The 22,354-nt window shown below is 47.0% G+C and overlaps 1 protein-coding gene across 2 annotated transcripts in view; it reads left to right on the forward strand.

Annotated features, from left to right (window-relative positions):
* Nucleotides 1–10,390: 10,390 nt before the first annotated feature.
* LOC140415881 (trafficking protein particle complex subunit 3) overlaps nucleotides 10,391–22,354 on the forward strand; it is a 37,994-nt gene continuing 26,030 nt past the window's right edge. Inside the window, exon 1 of one of the 2 annotated variants that reach the window (XM_072501089.1) lies at nucleotides 10,391–10,535. In XM_072501089.1, the coding sequence (XP_072357190.1) occupies nucleotides 10,494–10,535 (42 nt within the window). In that variant the 5' untranslated portion in view covers nucleotides 10,391–10,493. The remainder of the gene's footprint in view (nucleotides 10,536–22,354) is intronic. The other variant, XM_072501091.1, reaches the window with a different exon arrangement.

The following is a 22,354-nucleotide window of genomic DNA, read 5'->3' on the forward strand; positions in this document are numbered from 1 at the left end:
GTAAGCCAGATTAGAGCAGCTAGATGGACCCTTCTCTTGCAGCGATGGGACATCACTGTTAAAAGAACAAAGACGCACACCTTTTTAGCCAACAACTTACAGTACCCCGGAATCCCCCATGAATGCGAAATTATCTCTCCACACCACAACACAGGCCCCTTTATCGCTAAACCCCCCCCCCAGAAAGATAGATAGTTCAACCCAGAGCCCTCAGCACACAGACACGTGTGAGCCCATAAAGATCTATGTGGATGGATCTTCCACAGTCTTGGATGGGAAGCGCATAACAGGTTGCGGTATATATGTTGAGGACGCGCAAGGACGCGCCCTTGAGGAAATATCGTTAAAACTTCCAGGCCACTTAGGCGCGCAGGCAGCAGAGCTTGCGGCCATCGCAAGTATAATGGAGCACCCAGATTCCTTCCCCAGCCCAGCAGACATATACTCAGACAGCCTCTATGTCTGTAACAGCCTCACGGAATTCCTGCCCCTGTGGAAAGCAAGAGGATTTGTTTCCGCAGACGGAAAACCCCTCCCTCAGCCCCATTGCTCCATCACATTTTAGATCGAGCGCAGAACAGGACTTTTGGGATAATCAAAGTTCGCAGTCACCATCGTTCCTCCCCCCCCTGGAAATGTGAAAGCCGACGCACTGGCTAAGGCAGGTTCCAGGCATGGATATTTTTGGACACCCCCCAAAAGCGCACCAGTGAGTGCAGTTCAGGTCTCACAGACAAAGATCGAGGATCTAGTGGAGGCCCAGAAGCAGGACAGCAATCTCAGGGAGATTGTAAAAGGAAAATATCCAGCTCCCTATGAGAGGTTCAAAAATGGACTGACCACACATGACGGTGTGGTGTTAAAAGACACCCTTTATGTGGTTCCTGAACAGGACAGGAATCAACTGATTTGTTTGTTCCATGACGGTCATGGACATCAGGGAATCGATCCCACTACAGCCCATCTCAAGCAGCTTTGTTGGTGGCCGAATTTAAAGGAAGATGTAAACCACTACATCGAGAATTGTCTTATCTGCGCCCAGAATAATCCGGATAGATATGCCAAAAAGGCGCAACTCAGCCACACCCGACCCGTTAATGGCCCCTGGACTAACCTCCAGATTGATTTTATAGGACCATTGCACCCTTGCAGGAATGGCTATAAATATGTACTTGTGGTAATTGACACATTTACGAAATGGGTGGAAGCATTCCCAGCCCGCACAAATACTGCAAAAACCACAGCCAAGATTTTGACCCACCACATCTTTACAAGATGGGGACTCCGCCGCAGCATTGAATCCAACCAAGGCTCCCATTTTACGGGACGTGTCATGCAGAACGTCCTCACGATATTTGGCATCACCCAAAAATTCCACATAGCATACCACCCACAGTCGAGTGGTATCGTGGAGCGCATGAATCGGACCCTAAAATCCACCCTCAGAAAAATGGTCCAGCAGAACAACACCACTTGGGACTTAGTCCTCCCTTTTGCGCTGATGTTTCTGCGTAATACAATTTCTACTTCCACAGGTTACACCCCACACACCCTCATGACCGGACGCCCCATGAAAGGCACATAATATTTATTAGGTTTAGACGGCCCTCACACATGAGAAAGCAGTACAGCAATTAGTTGAAAATGTTAAAACGGCTCAGCTAGCAGCCGCAGTAAAATTGGGCATAAGGAAGAAACAGAGCAAGGCTTGTTTCGACAAGACAGTGCATGCGACTGAGTACAGTATAGGACAGCAAGTTATGCTCTCTGTATATAACCCCAGCACATTCCTGTCACCAAAATACTCGGATCCGTACTCCATTGCGGATAAAGTAAGCCCTTCCGTATATAAAATAAAGTACCCCAACGGTAAGACTGCGTGGTTCCATATAAACCAGCTGAAGGCATATGGAACACAGTCGAACCACGCACACCACGTCATGCTCGACGCAGCACACCACACCCCGCCCACAGCCAACGTAACCCTACCATCCCCTAACACGTCCAGCCCAGCCACGGACTCGACCTCGACTCCACCCCAGAAATATACACTCCGACCCGGAAGGCCCACAGACTGCAGCAGCAGAGACAGCGACTGTGACTCGGACGATAGCCACAGCACCCCTCCCTACTCTCCCCATGCAACAGGACCCACACCCAGCGATTCTGACTACGATCCAAGTGATCCCTTCATGATCACTTTCCAAAATAAACCCCACCACCGACCACCGAACTACACTGACGACCCCGATTCCGTCCCCACGCAGCTAGACACCCACTATTGGCACCGAGATAACTCGTTCCGACTCGTCCGCAACGACGAAAGCGACCCCACCTCACACCATGCAGCCCTTTCAGCCCTGATACACTCAAGACTTTGGCACCTGGGAGAAGATGACGACCTTGGGTCTGACTCCCAAACCGAGAACCCCTTTGCGACCCTGTTCGCAACCGAGAACTGAGGTGTCCAGATGATGTTTTAAAAGGAACCGCTTGGGAGAAGTGGTGTCCTTTCTGATGGAACCTGCAGCATGTTTTATGTTGTTTGTTAGTTTGTTCAATGTTGTATGTCCGACAGGAAAAAAAACCCAGCCCCACGCCTTTTCGGCCGAAACCTCTGAGGACTTGCCCGCAGAGACTCACTACTGCCAGACACTAGTTCAGCGGAAGTAGCTTGTCTGCAGAGACTTGTTAAGGTCCCAGACGCCAGTTCAGTGGAACTCGACTGTCGATGGAAACCCAGACCCCCGTTCGTAACTGCCCTTCTGGTTCGAAGGAAAGAACCACTACGGCAGCCCCACCACGATGACTACATTTCTTGCCCATTCATGTCGGTTGCTCAGGCAGTGGAGAAATGACTTGGGACCCGCCCTGCCTGGGAACCCCCCCCTCTGGTCAACTACGCTCGGGTAGGGAGACACGGCATTGGTAGCCGTCCTACCCAGGGACTCCATCCAACTCTTGCCCGTCGCGGCCCATACGCACCTCATTTTGGCAATTTTAGTTCAAAAAGTTTTGTTTTGTTTCAGGTAACCCTTGGGTTGCCAACCACATGCTATTTACATCCTGAAACATTTGGATGGTAAATTGCACAGGCTGCGAGGCGGCTGGCACTGGTTCAGTATTTGAAAGTGTGTCTTGTCCTATAATTCGGTTTTGAAAAAAAATGAGGGAGTCACACATAGTGACCAATTATAAAGGGAGTAATTGGCACTAAAGGACAGACAGACTATCGTACGGGATGTTGAACAAAGATAGTTACAGACGCGATGCTTGTTTCCACAGAAGCTCCAGGACCGGAAAAGAAAAGAAAAGGAAAGAGAAGAGCCATGAGGACTTCCTCCACATGGATCATCCTCATAATAATGGACATTTGGTTCGAGTGAACGTGAACCCCATGACTTCAAGCCCCCCAACCGTTAATGTTTTAGTTCCCCGCAGTACCCAGAGCCCAGTCACCAGCGACACCACATCATCTTGGTGTGCCAGGTTTATAAACCTGGTACTCTCTGTCATATGTAATAGAAACCTTACTAGTATTAGCGATACTCTGCTGCATCGTGCAGACTATGCGTCTAAGGAAATGGAGAAGGAGAGCCTACCGCCCTCGAACCCCGGTATATAGGATCAGATCCCCTGTTTTCGGATACGACCAGACCCCCGACCCCCGCGATCTATAATAAAGAGCATTCATTTGCGCTTTATTGTAAATAAAGAAATGTAAAGAACTGTTCATGAGCAAATTGTACGATCCTGAGCTTGACTGCCAAGCCATGAAAAATATGTATAAACTGCTATGATTTTGTTTGTATGGTTGAGGAAGGTAGAATGATGAAATGTTTAAGTGAGTGTAGTGTATTAAGAATAGTTAGAGGTTCCCAGTTTATTGTTTTGTAATGCATGTCCCTGTTTGACATAGCGCCCTTAGAACTGTCAGTTAAATTTTTTTTGCATAGTTATGGTCAGTGTAGAGGCCAAAAAAGAAGTGCCCCCCACCCCCCCATGTCAGGGAATGGAAAGCAACATAGTTATGTGATCCTTCATGCTTCGCGTTAGGATCACAAGGAGGGTATGTAGCCACTTAAAATGGCCAACTCCCGATTTGAAATGGCGAACGGCAAAGGCTGATGGGAAAGTCAGCCAACAAGACAAAAACGAGCAGCTGCAGGTTGGCTGTGTATTTACCTCTAGAAAAGCCAGACACTATCAATACCAGCAACCATCAGCATAACAAAACAACAGCCATCTGCATACTAATGAGCAATCCCCGGGAACAATAAGCAACATTCAGACACACAAAGCAAAACCAGACTCTTCGGTGCCAGCAGGAGCCTACACAAAAGGAGGTGAACGAGCACCTCAAGACCGCCCATCGATCAGGGAACCGCTCCAGCTTTGGAGAAAATCGAACCAAGCGATTGGGTCAAAGTCCAATCACATGGGACCAGGTACAGGGTCCACCCCGAAAGGCAGGAAGCCCCTGGGGACTATAAGAATTGAGCCCCAAGTTCAAGTCGCTCTCTTCTCCAGCTCTTCACTCTTCAGCAGCTGGTCGAAACTGTAAGTCTTACTTCAACGCTCGCTACGAGATAGGCGCTCCTAGCTATCAGTCTGTACCAACTTCGAATCCCGCAGGCTCAGAACCCGAACGAAAGGCCATTTGTTTCCCTTAGCTGGTGGGCCAGTTCCAAGTTAAGTATAGGCCTGTTGGTTGTAGAAGTAGCTTAAACGTAGAATTTGTGCATGAGTAATGATTACTGTGTATAATAAATGTGCTTTGATTTAAATCTTACTAATCGGTGTATTGGATTATTGATCATTACTCGGACTTGAACCACGTGGCGGTATAAAGATACCTGGTGACTCGAGAGCAAAGGTAATAAAACCGAGCAATTGAACTAAGGCAAAGTTAGCAACACACCGATCCCCTCACCCGATCTGTTGTTACTGCCCAGTGGTAATATTGCAGGTTTGGCAGTGCCAGACCTCCCTTAATTTTTCTCCTTTGCCATGTTGATTAGGGGACTCTTGGATTCTTGCCCCCCCCCCCCCCCCCCTCCCCACACAAACACCATAATTAAGCTATCTAGGTTCTGGAAGAAGGCCTTGGGGATGAAGATCTGTTGGGACCTAAACAGGAAGAGGAACCTCGGCAGCACATTCATTTTGATCAACGACAGGGAGAGTGGCAGTGTGTCCCACCTCTGTAGGTCCTTTTGAACTTCCTCCATCAGGCTGATCAGATTCCATTTGTGGATCTGTGTCCAGTCTCTGGCTATTTGGATCCCCAGGTATCGGAATCTGTTTTGGGCTATTTTGAACAGGAATCCCTCTAGCTCTGTCCTTCCCCTGTTTGGGTTCACTGGGAATGCCTCACTTTTGCCCGGTTGAGTTTGTAACCTGAGAAAGTTTTGAACTCTTTTTGGATCTGCATGATTGCTTTCAGTCCTTCCTGTGGCTTTGAGACGTACAGGAGCATAGAATGAGACTCTGTGCTCTCTGCTCCTCTTTGGAGCCCTTCCAGTTTTCCGCGCCCCGTAGGGCTATCGGCCGGGTTTGATTGCTAATGCAAACAGGAGTAGGGACAATGGCATCCCTGCCTTGTGCCTCTTTGTAGCTGGATGTATTCAGAGCTGGTGGTGTTAGTTCGAACGCTCGCCTTAGGAGCTTTGTACAGGAGTCTCACCCCAGGTGGTGAATCCTGCTCCTTGCCCAAACAATCCCAGTATCTCGAGGAGGTACTTCCATTCGACTTGGTTGAAGGCTTTTTCTGCATCCTGGGAGACGATCACCTCTGGAATTCTCTCCCCGAGGTCGGGGACGGGGGGTCAGTAATACGTTATCAGCCACCTGATGTTCGCAGTGAGTTGTCTACCCTTGACAAAGCCCATTTGGTCTTCGGTAAACACCACCGGTGCGGCGTTCTCCAGCCTTTTAGCCAGGGCCTTTGCGAGTATTTTCGCATCCACATTCAGCAGCGAAATGGGTCTATATGATCCACATTCCATTGGGTGTTTGTCTTTTTTGGGTATCAATGAGATTGTGGCCTGCGCTAGTGTAGGAGGCAAAGTGCCCCTTGCCAGCGAGTCTGCAACCATGGCCCTGGGATGTGGGCCAGGGCCGGTGCAAATTTTTTGTAGAAGGCCGCCGGAAACCCGTCGGGTCCCGGTACCATCCCACCCTGCATAGAGCTATTGCTCTCCATGATTTCACCCAGATCTATTGGTGCTTCCAGCTTCCCCCATCTGTCCTCCCTCACAACCGGCATTTCCAGTCCGTCGAGGGACTGTTTCATCCCGCCTGGGGGTTCGGAGGTGTATAGCCCTGGTAGAAGGTGTGCTCACATAAATAAAAAGGCCAATTCCTTATTTGTAATAGCCTTCAGCTGTGGAGCTGGGGCTGCTCACAGATAGTGGGAGTTAAAGTGACCTGCAGCATATAACCAAGAGTAAAGCTCTGTCCCGGAATTGTTTGGTGGGCGAGGCTTTAACTAATTTACAATTCACTCAATTCGGCCAAACTGTCTGTCGGTCAATTTGGAACTGCCCGTTCTTTCACACAATGGGGCCTTTCAGCCAGTGATGTCAACTGGCTGAAAGGCCCCATTGTGTGAAAGAACGGGCAGTTCCATTTCTAAGGAAACAGCCAGTCTAGAGATACTTTCTTAACAAAAACTGTGTTTCTCCAATAATGTCTAGATGCATTTGTGGATAAGTTGGAAAATTGGCAGGTGATGGTATGGGAAAATTTGTAGCAATATATTTAAATACATATCTCTCTTAAATTGACGGACAGACAGTTTGGCTGAATTGAGTGAATTGTAAATTAGTTAAAGACAATCACAGCTGCAAAGAAGGCGCGAGACCTTAAGATAATAACCTCCTCAAGAATCATTTGTCGGGATGTAAAAATCCATTCCGGAATCAATCTATCTCTTTCTGAAACCTATTTTCTTTGCTTGCTTTTGCTAAATCGCCATCTTTGTTTAATTTAAATCACTCAGTTATTTTATACTGTGTATTACGATTTGAAGAATTACCATGGTTTGTAATTGAATGAAAACTCAACTACTGTATTCGCTAAAGACAATCAATCTGACCTAATCTTGTATTGACAAATAAAGTTTACCAGTGGCACAAGCTGACAAACAAAGTTAAACTGAACTTGCCAAAAAGCACAGACTTGACCTCTGTTATTTGGGAACTACGAAGGGATAACGGATATCCAGGGTTCCGAATAGACAGAGATCCATCACACGGTCAACCTTTTGTCATTAGTTCTGTCCGGCCTGTAGTATTAGGGTGTTCAGAACCATAAGGGATAATGTGGGATCGGGGAAACAGGACTGTCCACATTATAATGTAGAGTCACATGGGAGTAGTAGTGAGTCTGGTCAAGTCGATGTGTCAATGCACCTAGTCAGGACAATATCTGCTATATTTGCACATAGTTTTGTATTATTAATAAACAATTATTGTTTCATCATACAAACCTCTAGAGCTCTTCATGAAGCAACATACCTTACAATACATTAACCCTTAGTCCCAAACATCCTAATAATACATATACTGCTCTATCACAGACCTACTTGATGAAAGACTATCAACAAGTATTAACTCTGACAGATACTACCAAAGTACCTCCAGCAGTTTCTGTTTTTCTCGGGTTTCCAACTGTGATTGAATAAATTCCTGGAGATTTCATTACATAACTTGTCTCCATGCTCCAGCCATTAGTTGGCCAATGCACTGCCTCAATCCCTATGTCAACTGGAAAGCAAAAGGACTCATTATACCCAGTTGGATGATGTTTGATTTTAGCCAAACAGCCTTTTTAGAGATGAGTAGAAAACTGGTTAGCAGAAAGAAAAAAGTTGGAATAAATGGGTCTTTTTCCTATTGGCAGGCAATGACTAGTGTGGAGTACCGGAGGGTACTGTGCTAGGACCCAAACTGTTCACATTGTATATTAATGATTTGGATAAGGGAACTAAATATATTGGGCGGGATTCTCCAATAATGGGGCTATATCCCCACGCCCGCGAGAAAACGCAAATCACTCTGGACTTTTTTTAGAAAGTCCGGAGTGGTTCTCCAGCTTGTAGGGGGCTCGCAGGGCCCTGGAGTGCTCCACGCAGCTCCGGCTGCCGATACGGGGCCCTGACTTCCAGCTACGGGTCCGTGCAACATGGCGGACACACACAACGGGCCTGGCCATCGTGGAGGCTCCCCCCGGTGACGGACCCTCTGCCCCCACCAGGACGGCCACCGTAGCCATGACTCCGAGGCCCGCCGGTAGAACCATACGTGAACCATGCCAGCGAGAACTCGGCCGGTCGATCGCGGAGAATCGCCGTGGGGACCTCGTTCAACGGCCCCCGACCAGCGCTGCGTTGACCGCTCACACGCGACTGGCGGCGATTCTCCAGTCGCCAGAGAATTGCGGGAAGGCGTTGGACCCGATCGCGGGTCCGGCGCCCCATTCTCCGCCCCGGCGCCGAGCGCGATTACGGAGCGGCGGCTCGGAGAATCCCAGCCATTATCTCTAAATTTGCATATGATACAAAGTTGGGTGGGAGGCTGAGCTGTGAGGAAGATGCAGAGCTGCATCAGCTGATTTGGACGACTGAATGTGTGGGCACAGCAGATGCAGTATAATATGGATATATGTGAGGTTATCCACTTTGGTCACAAAAATAGGAAAACATCATTTGAATGGGTGTAAATTAAGAGAGGTGGATACTCAGCGAGATCTTGGAGTCCTCGTGCACCAGTAGCTGAAAGTAAGCGCGCACAGACAGCAGGCAGTAAAGAAGGCCACACATGTTGGTCTTCATAGCAACAGTATCTGAGTATAGGAATAGGGATGTTTTACTGCAATTGTATAGGGCATTGGTGAGATCACACCTGGAGCATTGTGTGCAGTTTTAGCAGCCTTATCTGAGGATGTTCTTGCTAAGGATGGAGTGCAGAGAAGCTTTACCACACTGATCCTTGGGATGGCGGGACTGTCATATGAGGAGACACTATGTTGGTTAGGATTATATTCATTGGAGCTTAGATGAGTGAAAGGGGATCTCATAAAAACCTATAAAATTCAAACAGGATTAGTCATGGTAGATTCAGAAAGAATGTTCCCGATGGTGGGGGGTCCAGAACTAGGGGTAATAGTTTGAGGAAAAGGGAGAAACCTTTTAGGACTGAGGTGAGAAGAAATTTCCAGAGAATGGTGAACCTAGGGAATTCACTACCACAGAAAGTGGTTGAGGCCAAAATGTTGTGTAATTTCAAGGCAGGATCAGAGTATTGAATTTGATGATCAGCCATGATCACAATGAATGATGGGGCAGGCTCGAAAGGCCAAATAGCCTCCTCTTACTTCTATTTTCTATATTAGTGTCACAAGTAGGCTTACATTAACCCCGCAGTCTGTCCGAGTACACTGAGGGAGAATTCAGAATGTCCAATAACAAGCACATCTTTTGGAACTTGTGGGAAGAAACCGGAGCACCCTGAGGAAACTCACACAAACCACGGGGAGAACCTGCATACTCCGCACCGACAGTGACCCAAGCTGGAATCTAACCAAGGACCCTGGCGGTGTGAAGCAACAGTGCTAACCACTGTGCATCCAGCCATAAGAATATTATCAATAACTATTAATTATTATAAATAATCTAGAGTTATTACAAATTGTGACTGTCCACTACGAAGACCCTCTACCAGCACCCTGAGGTAACAGTATCGGGTGGTTGTTCTCTACTGTCACCTGCTGGTTGGAGGTCTTGTATATCACTATAGACATGACTGCTTATGCATATCATCACAGACCCTGTGACAGTGAAGGATAAGGGAGAAACTTTTTAGGACAGAGGTTTCTATGTGTGTTTCCTCCCATTTTCAATACTTTTATATCTGGTAAAGAAAATGGCAAAAAAAAACAATCTTTAAAAAATATTGCTGTGATGTATCTCCAGGATTGCAACACAGCAGTGTCCTGGAGATTGATCTTCCAATTCCTGCAGATGCTCCAGGCCAATCCTGGAGGGTTGGCAACCATTAAGTCCATGCCGTTTGTTTTTCAACACCCCTCTTTCACTGGTTAATTTTCTAACTTTACTCAGTCCTGCTGCAAGGTCACAGATCTGAAACGTTAATTTCCATCCCCCCCCTCCCCCCTCTATTTCTCTGCTCGACAGATGATTTCCAGAATGTTCTGGATCTTTTCCAACCGTCCCAGAGTCACCACGCGCTGAGGGCTCTGGGGGTCGTAGTCCATCAGCCTCATAATTATATCGCGATGGATTCTGGGTGCTGTAGTCCAACGCCTTTCCATTCCGCGCAGGCGAGGACCGGCGTGAAGAGACTACATCTCCCGGCGGACCCCGCGCATGCGTACTCCGCCTTCCTCGGGATCTTGCGGTCAGGATTTTGTTTCAGAAAGGAGCAGCGAGGCGCTTCCTTCTCTCCCCTGTACTCCGAGGTCGCCGGAAAATGTCTCGTCAGGCAAATCGAGGTACCGAGAGCAAGAAAATGGTAACTTATGGTTTGGAAATTCTGCGGTTAGTGAGGCCGAAAGCATATCGAATTAAGTTTTAAATCTGTCAGTGCTGGGCCTGGTTTGGAGCTGTTGACCTAACTCTGGATTTTTCCCCACGGCTGGGGCAGGCCCTCATACTTTGTTCCTTAGAACTGCATATGATATGCATGGAGGTACGCCCGTTGTGTTTTGAGTGTTCACCTTTTTTTGATGTACCTTAAGTATGTACAGTCCAGTAGATTTCTAGTCTCCCATATCCTGACTGTAACCATCACCCACCCATCGGTAGATCTGTTCTCATCTGAGTTCAGTGCTTATCTTCTTCAAAAAAAATGTAAGCCTTGTACTTGGGGTCATCGTTTGAGGATAAGGGTAAACCTTTTTAGGACTGAGCGGAGAAGAAATTTCCAGAGTAGTGAACCTCTGGAATTCACTACCACAGAAAGTAGTTGAGGCCAAAACGTGTAATTTCAAGAATGAATTAGACATAGCTCTTGGGGTTAAAGAAATCAATGTGTGATTAAGTACAAGATATACTGGTGCGTGTCACATGATGGCAATTTTTACAGAAACAACAACTTGCATCTATTTACAACCTTGAAACTTACCTTAGATGTGCAGGCTGGAGTGAATATGATAATTTTCAAATCCTGATATTTCAGGGCTCATAACATCTGCACCTAAGAGTTAAGAACATAAGAACTAGGAGCAGGAGTAGGCCATCTGGCCCCTCGAGCCTGATCCACCATTCAATGAGATCATGGCTGATCTTTTGTGGACTCAGCTCCACTTTCCGGCCCGAACACCATAACCCTTAATCCCTTTATTCAAAAAACTATCTATCTTTATCTTAAAAACATTTAATGAAGGAGCCTCTACTGCTTCACTGGGCAAGGAATTCCATAGATTCACAACCCTTTGGGTGAAGAAGTTCCTCCTAAACTCAGTCCTAAATCTACTTCCCCTTATTTTGAGGCTATGCCCCCTAGTTCTGCTTTCACCCGCCAGTGGAAACAACCTGCCCGCATCTATCCTATCAATTCCCTTCATAATCTTATATGTTTCTATAAGATCCCCCCTCATCCTTCTAAACTCCAACGAGTACAGTCCCAGTCTACTCAACCTCTCCTTGTAATCCAACCCCTTCAGCTCTGGGATTAACCTAGTGAATCTCCTCTGCACACCCTCCAGCACCAGTACGTCCTTTCTCAAGTAAGGAGACCAAAACTGAACACAATACTCCAGGTGTGGCCTCACTAACACCTTATACAATTGCAGCATAACCTCCCTAGTCTTAAACTCCATTCCTCTACCAATGAAGGACAAAATTCCATTTGCCTTCTTAATCACCTGTTGCACCTGTAAACCACCTTTTTGCGACTCATGCACTAGCACACCCAGGTCTCTGCACAGCAGCATGTTTTAATATTTTATATTTAAATAATAATCCCTTTTGCTGTTGTTCCTACCAAAATGGATAACCTCACATTTGTCAACATTGTATTCCACCTGCCAGACCCTAGCCCATTCACTTAGCCTATCCAAATCCCTCTGCGGACTTCCAGTATCCTCTGCACTTTTTGCTTTACCACTTCTCTTAGTGTTATCTGCAAACTTGGACACATTGCCCTTGGTCCCCAACTCCAAATCATCTATGTAAATTGTGAACAGTTGTGGGCCCAACACTGATCCCTGAGGGACACCACTAGCTACTGATTGCCAACCAGAGAAACACCCATTAATCCCCACTCTTTGCTTTCTATTAATTAACCAATCCTCTATCCGTGCTACTATTTTACCCTTCATGCCATGCATCTTTATCTTATGCAACAACCTTTTGTGTGGCACCTTGTCAAAGGCTTTCTGGAAATCCAGATATACCACATCCATTGGCTCCCCGTTATCTACCGCACTCTTAATGTCCTCAAAATTCCACTAAATTAGTTAGGCACGACCTGCTCTTTATGAACCCATGCTGCGTCTGCCCAATGGGACAATTTCCATCCAGGTGCCTCGCTATTTCTTCCTTGATGATAGATTCCAGCATCTTCCCTACTACCGAAGTTAAGCTCACTGACCTATAATTACCCGCTTTCTGCCTACCTCCTTTTTTAAACAGTGGTGTCACGTTTGCTAATTTCCAATCCACCGGGACCACCCCAGAGTCTAGTGAATTTTGGTAAATTATTACTAATGCATTTACAATTTCCCTAGCCATCTCTTTTCGCACTCTGGGATGCATTCCATCAGGTCCAGGGGACTTGTCTACCTTTAGCCCCATTAGCTTGCCCATCACTACCTCCTTGGTGATAACAATCCTCTCAAGGTCCTCACCTGTCATAGCCTCATTTCCATCAGTCACTGGCATGTTATTTGTGTCTTCCACTGTGAAGACCGACCCAAAAATCCTGTTCAGTTCCTCAGCCATTTCCTCATCTCCCATTATTAAATCTCCCTTCTCATCCTCTAAAGGACCAATATTTACCTTAGCCACTCTTTTTTGTTTTATATATTTGTAGAAACTTTTACTATCTGTTTTTATATTCTGAGCAAGTTTACCTCATAATCTATCTTACTCTTTATAGCTTTTTTAGTAGCTTTCTGTTGCCCCCTAAAGATTTCCCAGTCCTCTAGTCTCCCACTGAACTTTGCTACTTTGTATGTTTTTTCCTTCAATTTGATACTCTCCCTTATTTCCTTAGATATCCACGGTCGATTTTCCCTCTTTTTACCGTCCTTCCTTTTTGTTGGTATAAACCTTTGCTGAGCACTGTGAAAAATCACTTGGCAGGTTCTCCACTGTTCCTCAACTGTTTCACTATAAAGTCTTTGCTCCCAGTCTACCTTAGCTAGTTCTTCTCTCATCCCATTGTAATCTCCTTTGTTTAAGCACAAAACACTAGTGCTTGATTTTACCTTCTCACCCTCCATCTGTATTTTAAATTCCACCATATTGCGATCGCTCCTTCCGAGAGGATCCCGAACTATGAGATCCTGAATCAATCCTGTCTCATTACACAGGACCAGATCTAGGACCGCTTGTTCCCTCGTAGGTTCCATTACATACTGTTCTAGGAAACTATCGCGGATACATTCTATAAACTCCTCCTCAAGGCTGCCTTGACCGACCTGGTTAAACCAATCAACATGAAACATAATATTGTAATCCTGGTTTAGTATGTATATGTCCTGTATATGTAATCCTGATTTAAGACACTGTGGTAAACCACTGTGTTCTGATATTAGAGGTTGTATGGTAGAACCAGCACTACAGGTTCACCTGTGCTCCCTGCATGCCATCTCTGCGTGGCCTCCAGCTCGCAGCCATTTTGTCAGCTGCTGTGGGAGGCCACATATCTGATACTAATAAAGCCTCAGTTTGGATTCAACTTCGTCTCCAGTCAAATTGATCGTGCCTCAATTTATTAGTATCTGATTCAGAAGATGGACCTCCGGATTAAACCAGATCGCCTGCAGCTGGATCCACATGCAAGCGACGCCAGAAATGACTTTCAGCACTGGCTAGCTTGTTTTGAAGCGTATATCAACACGGTGCCGACCCCTGTTCCAGAGGCTCAGAAGATCCAAATATTGTACTCCAGACTCAGCTCCAAAGTCTTCCCGCTGATCCAGGATGCGCCCAATTACGCTGATGCCATGACTCGACTCAAAGAAAATTATGCACAGAAGACGAACACGCTCTTTGCCAGACACGCACTCGCAACGCGTACTCGACTACCTGGTGAGTCAATCAAGGACTTCTGGAGGGCCCTGATCCCACTAGGTCGGGACTGTGACTGCCAGGACGTTACAGCTAAGGAGCACTCGGATCTCCTTATGAGGGACGCTTTTGTAATTGGATTGGTTCTGATGTTATCAGGGAGTGGCTCCTAGAAGGTCGCCCTGCGCAATGTCGTAGGACTGGACGGTCGCCCTGCGCAATGTCCAGTCCTATTCCCCCAACTGCGCGGTCCACTCCTCCTACGCTTCATGGGCCCCACATGCAACCGCCCCAGCGGGGACACTACCCACCCAATACGCCTGCGCTTTGCACAAGCCAGTGATCTCTTGGGGGGGGGGGGGGGGCGCGATGCTATTTTTGCGGCAAGCAAAAACACCCCCGCCAACGCTGCCCGGCCCGCGCTGCCCTTTGTAAGGCCTGCGGGCAGAAGGGCCACTTTGTTGCGGTGTGCCAGGCCCGCTCAGTGGCCGCGGTCGCCCCCACCCCCCCCTCCGGTCACGAACAATGGGCGCCGCCAACCTCCTCTCCTCCCCAGGCCATGGGCGCCGCCATCTCCCCTGCACAACACATGCGTTTCATGGGCGCCGCCATCTTGCTCCACCCCTGCGACGTGCGTTCCATGCGCGCCGCCATTTTGTAATCAGCAGGATCTCCGGGCGCCGCCATCTTGTCCACCCCGCAGCACATGGACACCAACCGCGTTCAGGACCTCAACTCAACAGCCACCTCACTACCCAATGATCAACCATGGCAATCGACCAGTCCCGACCACATAATCTGACCAATGCATTCACCAGCGTGAAAGTCAACGGCCATGTGACTTCCTGCCTACTGGACTCCGGGAGCACCGAGAACTTTGTACACCCAAATACGGTAAGGCGCTACTCCCTTAAGGTACACCCTACCAATCAAAGTATCTCCCTGGCCTCCGGATCCCATCGCGTAGCGTCCGGGGGTACTGCACGGTCACGCTCACAGTCCAAGGCGTAGAGTTCCACAGCTTTCGCCTCTACGTCTTCCCCAACCTCTGCGCTGCACTTATCCTCGGCCTAGACTTCCAGTGCAACCTCCAGAGCCTGACCCTTAAATTCGGCAGACCCTTACCCCTCACTGTGTGCGGCCTCGCGACCCTAAAGGTCGATCCTCCTTCCCTCTTTGCCAATCTAACTCCAGATTGCAAACCCGTCGCCACCAGGAGCAGACGGTACAGCACCCAGGATAAGGCCTTCATCAGGTCCGAGGTCCAGCGGTTGCTTCGGGAGGGCGTCATTGAGGCCAGCAACAGCCCCTGGAGAGCTGAAGTGTGATGTGTTGCGTGTTGAAATAGTGCAACACTATTTTATTGAATCATTAACTGTTTAAACATATTCAGACTGTGGGTGAATACGATACTAGCTTTAACTAAATACCTTTTTGTTGTCCTAACCAGTCGATGCACTCAGCACATGGTGAATGTCTGTGTTACAGGCTGTGAGCTCTGTCCTCCTAGCTAGCTGCAACTCGAATGAGCGGGAACTCTGATGCTCCCTGTCTTTATCGTGCGTGTGCTCTCACTGGTGATTGGCTGCGGTGTGTGTGTTGATTGGTCCCACTGTGTCCATCAGTGTGTGTCTGCACCATGATATACTGGTGTATATTATGACAAAGTGGTAAAGTCTGGGGAAAGAAAACGAATGGTCGTGGACTACAGCCAGACCATCAACAGGTACACGCAGCTCGACGCGTAACCCCTCCCACGCATATCTGACATGGTTAACCAAATTGCACAATACCAGGTCTTCTCAATGGTGGACCTGAAATCCACTTACCACCAGCTCCCCAACCGTAAATCGGACCGGCCATACACCGCCTTCGAGGCAGACGGCTGACTATATCACTTCCTTGGGGTCCCCTTCGGAGTCACCAATGGGGTTTTGGTCTTCCAAAGGGAGATGGATTGAATGGTCGACCGGTACGGCTTGCGGGCCACGTTTCTGTACCTAGACAATGTGACCATCTGCGGCCATGATCAGCAGGACCACGACGCCAACCTCGCTAAATTTCTCCGCACCGCCACTCTCCTCAACTTCACGTATAACAAGGAGAAGTGTGTGTTTCGTACAAACCACTTAGCCATCCTCGGCTACGTGGTCCAGAACGGAGTTCTGGGGCCCGATCCCGACCGCGTGCACCCCCTCATGGAGCTCCCACTGCCCCAAGGCCCTCAAATGCTGCCTGGGGTTTTTCTCATATTATGCGCAGTGGGTCCCAAACTATGCCGTCAAGGCCCGCCCACTCATACAGTCCACTCATTCCCCTGACGGCTGAGGCCCAACATGCATTTGCCTGGATCAGAGCTGATATTGCCAAAGCTGGAATGCACGCTGTAGACGAGACACTTACTTTCCAAGTAGAAAGCGACTCATCGGACTTCGCCCTTACCGCCACCCTCGACCAGGCAGGCAGGCCCGTGGCATTCTTTTCCCGCACCCTCCATGCCTCCGAAATTTGGCACTCATCCGTCGAAAAAGAGGCCCAGGCTATTGTGGAAGCTGTGCGACATTGGAGGCATACCTGGCCGGCAGGAGATTCACTCTCCTCACTGACCAATGGTCGGTAGCCTTCATGTTCAACAACACAGCGGGGCAAGATCAAAAATGATAAAATCTTGCGTTGGAGAATTGAGCTCTCCACCTATAATAAGAGATTAAGTATCGCTCTGGCAAACTCAACGAGCCCCCAGACGCCCTATCCCGAGGTACGTGTGCCAGCGCACAAGTAGACCGACTCCGGGCCCTGCATGACAGCCTTTGTCACCCAAGGGTCACTCGGCTGTACCATTTCATGAAGGCACAAAATTTGCCCTACTCTGTCGAGGAAATAAGGACAATCACCGAGGACTGCCAGGTCTGTGCGAAGTGCAAGCTGCACTTCTACCGGCCGGACCGCGCGCACCTGGTGAAGGCCTTCCGCCCCTTTGAAAGCCTCAGCGTGGATTTCAAAGGCCCCCTCCCCATCTCCGATCGACACACACATTTCCTCAGTGTGATCGCTGAATACTCCCGGTTTCCCTTCGCCATCCCATGCCCCGACACGATGCCTGCCACCGTCATTAAAGCCCTTAATTCTACCTTCACTCTGTTCGGCTTCCCCGCCTACATCCACAGTGACAGGGGATCCTCATTCATGAGTGATGAGCTACGCCAGTTCCTGCTCAGCAGGGGTACCGCCTCCAGCAGAACGATGACCTACAACCCCCGGGGAAACGGACAGGCAGAAATGGAGAATGGGACAGTATGGGGGGCCGTCCAGCTGGCCCTGCGGTCCAGACATCTTCCGGCCTCCAGCTGGCAAGAGGTCCTCCCTTCACTCATTACTCTGCACTGCTACTAACGGTACACCACATGAAAGTCTTTTTGCCTTCCCCAGGAAGTCCACATCCGGGGTATCGCTCCCAACTTGGCTCACAGCTCCGGGAACCGTGCTTCTCCATAAACATGTGCGGCTCCACAAGACGGATCCGTTGGTGCAAAGGGTGCACCTGCTCCACGCAAACCCACAGTGCTCCTACGTGGCGTTCCCCGACCGCCGCCAGGATACTGTCTCCCTCAGGGACCTGGCATCAGCAGGTTCCACCCTCACATCACCCCCGGCGCCACCCTCTCCTCCCCCGCCGCTGCCATCACCCACCCTAGGACTGTCCGTCCTCCCCCTGCCCACCCCCGTTGATGAAGAGGATTTTGGCACGTTCCCGGAGTCAACTTTGACCACAACAGCGCTAACATCGCCGTCACCACTTCGTCGATCTCAAAGGACCATCAAAGCGCCGGACCGGCTGAACCTCTGACCGGCCCGTCGGATGACCAGAGACTTTTTGTACTGCTCTGTAAATATTAAAAATTGCTAATTGTATATAGTTATCCACCACCCCTGCCGGACTCCATTTTAACAGGGGTGAATGTGGTTAACCACTGTGTTCTGATATTAGGGGTTGTATGGTAGAACCAGCACTACAGGTTCACCTGTGGTGCCTGCATGCTATCTCTGCCCAGGAGGCGGGTTATAAATATGCGTGGCCTCCAGCTCGCAGCCACTTCGTCAGCTGCTGTGGAAGGCCACACATCTGATACTAATAAAGCCGCAGTTTGGATTCAACTTCGTCTCCAGTCAAATTGATTGTGCCACAGACACTTAAAACTGTCTTTTAATAAACTGATCTGGATTTTTTTGTGAGGGCTTTTGCCTGGATATGTTGTGAAGTATCATGTATGGAACGATCTGCCTGAACTGTATGCGGGACAATACTTTTCACTGTACCTCTGTACACCTGACAATAAATCTAAATCAAATCAAGTTAAAGCTATGATGATTTTAGTCCATTGAACTGAAAAGACGCTTGGAAAAGTTCAAAGCCAATGTTATATATAGTTTGTTTACAAATCATCCATTGAAATTAAAGCTATTCAAATAAGGCATTATTATTTGAATTTCAATCCCAACGGATTATAACTGGAGAAAATAAAGTAAACGTCTCTGATGTGGCAATTTCCTGTGCAAACTGTAATGTGATCCAATTAATGTTTCTGACTTTTCAACTGACTTATTTGCCCAGTTCAGTCGCGTTGCTTTATGCATACCTGGCCAGCATCTCCATTTTCCCTTAAATACTATATATGTGTGTCAAATTTGGTTCATTTTAAATCTTTATTTGAAAAGAAAGAGGTTCATTTTAAGTTTGCCAAATCTTGTGTGTCTCAAATTTGAATAATGTTTGTAAACGTGATAGCTGATGATAAGCATCTCCATTGCAACATTTGGGGTTTGTAGTCAGATGGGGGGGAAACAGAAAAATATTGGCAACCAAAGGCCATTTGTCTATCGATTTGTAGTCCTCTTCAGTGGTCACTCACTAATGCGTAGGATTGCCTACCTAAGAAACTCCGTGTCACTAGTCATGGGTTCTGTGGATTCTTGGATGGCTGATTGAGCCTGATCCTAAAGCAAAAATGTAATAGAGGAATAAACAGCTTTTAGATTTGAATTCCAGAAAAATTCTACTTTATGCAATCTTGTATTTATTTAAAGAGTATCTTTTGAGACTTTTTTCTGTCCTGTTTGGAATGTACAGAGGAGATATTAGGCAGTTCCTCAGAGTCGAGAATGACTTGCTTCCACACTAAAAATGAGTTCTCAGGTGATTGAGGAGTCTAATCCTCAACGTACAGTCTCTGTCCCAGGTGGGGCAGACGGTAGTTAGCGGAACAGTTGGGTGGGGTGCTTAGGTTGCCATGTGCTCCTTTCACTTTCAACGCTCTGCTTCAGCTTACTCTTGGTGATGAAATTCAAGGTGTTCAATTCCTTCCCAGATGCTTCTCCACTTTGGGCGGTCTTGGGTCAGGGATTCCCAGGTGTCAGGGACATTGCAAGTTTTCAAAGAGGCTTGAGGGTGTCCTTAAAATATTCTGCTGTATTGGTCATTAACTTGAACAGCAATGTCAGTAGTATGAGAAGAAGCCAGTCCACTTTGTATGTACGAAGAGCCTGATGGTTATACTTGTAGAATAAAAGTACTTAAACTAAAACAATGCACTAGTTTTAAGCATATGTCAAAATGGTAAGTCCCAGAGGTCTACAGCACAGAAAAGGCCTTTTGGCCCATTGTGTCTGTGCTGGTCAAAAGCAACCACCAATGTATTTTAATCCCGTTTTACAGCACTTGGCCCATAGCCTTGTATGCTTTAGCATCGTAAGTGCACCTCTACATACTACTTAAATGTTATGAGGGTCTCTGCCTCCACCACCCTTTCCGGCAGTAAGTTCCAGGCACCCATCACCCTCTGGGTGAAAACGTTTATCCTCACACGTTTATCCTCACATCCCCTCTAAACCTCCTGTCCCTTAGCTTAAACCTATGCCCCCTGGTCATTGGTCCCTCCACCAAGAGGAAAGTTTCTTCCTGTTTACTCTAACTATGCCCCTCATAATTTTATACATCTCGATCACGTCCCCCCCACAGTTTCCTCTGCTCCCAGGAAAACAACCCCAGTCTATCCAATCTCTCTTCATAACTAAAACACTCCAGTCCAAGAAACATCCTGGTGAATCTCCTCTGCACCCTTTCCAGTGCTATCAGGTCCCTCCTATAATGTGGATTCCAGAACTGCACACTGCTCTAGCTGTGGTCTAATCAACATTTTATACAGTTCCAGCATAACCTTCCTGCTCTTAAACTCTATGCCTCAGCTAATAAAGGCAAGCATATCATGTGCTTTGACCACTTTATTCACCTTGCCTGTTACCTTAAGGGACCAGTGTACATGCACACCAAGGTCCCTCTGATCCTCTGTACTTCCCAGGGTCCTGCTATTAATTATGTATTCCCTTATCCTATTTGTCCTGCCCAAGTGCAGCACCTCACACTTACCTGGATTGAACTCCCATTTGCCACTGATCAACCCATCTGAACAGCGAGTCTATATCCTTCTGTAATCTAAGGCTATCCTTCTCACTATTAGCCACCCCACCAATTTTCGTATCATCCGCAAACATACTGATCAACCCTCGTACTTTAAGTTTAAATCAATTTATATCAACCACAAACAGCAAGGGCCCAACACTGATCCTTGTGAGACCCCATTGGATGCAGTTTTCCAGTCAGAAAAAAAAACCTTGGCCATCACCCTCTACTTCTTGCCACTCAGCCAAATCTGGATGCAATTAGTCAAATTTCCTTGGATCCCATGACCTCTTACCTTCGCTAACCACCTCCCATGTGGGACATTATCAAAAGCCTTGCTGAAGTCAGTTTGCTACTGAGATCAACTGGAGAATAGGTTGTCTGTAGTTTAATTCAGTAGTAATTTAATCAGACTGTACCTTATCACACATCATGTGGTTAGACTAATGCTTCCTTAAATGACTCCTTTTTGAAAAATGTTGCCCATATTAATGTCATGGACTGCATCTCTATATTTTAAGCAGTAAATTGGTAATACGGCAGTTTTAAGAAATGTGTAAAGAAATCTGGATTTGTTAGTATTAGAATTGCTCATATTGATCCTGTGGAGCAGTTTCCATACAGTCAGTTCCCAAACTTGGTTCCACTGTGGTGCTGAGCATCATGTAAGGGAGCAGAAGGTGAAAAGCATAAATAAAGGGTCAGCTGGGAAGAAGTTACTTTCGACCGATCTCACATCTTATCCAGGAAGATTAAGTAAATGAGAAGAGACCTGATTAAGTGCTGTTGATCAGTGTGGAAAAATGAGTAAGTACTGCTAAATTAATATTTTTAACTGAATACATGGCAGAAACACAAATGTTTCCAACCAACTATTCTAATGTTGCTTGTGGGGGCATGAAACTATTCCAGTCATGGTTAGAAACCAGCTGCAGCACAAGTAACTCCTTTCTGATTTTTGATGATCTGAGATCATCTTCATATTTCTTCAAACAGTGCATTAATTACTTATTTGGAACCTCTAGTTTGGATCATAGTGTACTTTTTTGGATAGTTGTCTGAGTTATTTCATACATAATGTCACTATGTACTCATTTTCAGGATGGTTATGAAGTTTGATATCTTGCGTTTTTAGCATTGGTTTCACTTCAGAGTCTTTTTCCTCACAGGCTAATTTGTGGCAACAATTAACCATAGCACAAGATTCAGTCCTATATGTTGGTACTGTTTATCGTGATTATCCAATGTTTGTGGCCCTGTGCGCACAGCAACCAAATTACTGTGGCTAAAAGCCATAAATGCCTATCAATTTTGTTTTTTGTTCAGGATTATACAGATTGGAGGGACAAAATATTGGCACAGGTTAAAGTATGTTGGCATAATATTTGTTTTTGAACTTTAAAATTTAGGTCATTTTTTTTTTTAGCAAGCATTGTCTATTCAAGCATAGTTTTTAAAAATAAATCAAGAGTATGTTTTACTTAAATTTTCACCCAGACAAAATTGATGAAACTTTCTAAACTTCCTTAATTAATAGTACATTCAGAACCAAATTCCCAATGTGTCCGGGTTAAAACTGATGAGTTCCCTACTTTGTTGTATGTACAGGACTGCAAAATCTTCTGTTATATTTAATA

Source organism: Scyliorhinus torazame, chromosome 1 (genome assembly GCF_047496885.1).
Source record: "Scyliorhinus torazame isolate Kashiwa2021f chromosome 1, sScyTor2.1, whole genome shotgun sequence".
NCBI classification, from domain to species: Eukaryota; Metazoa; Chordata; class Chondrichthyes; order Carcharhiniformes; family Scyliorhinidae; genus Scyliorhinus; species Scyliorhinus torazame.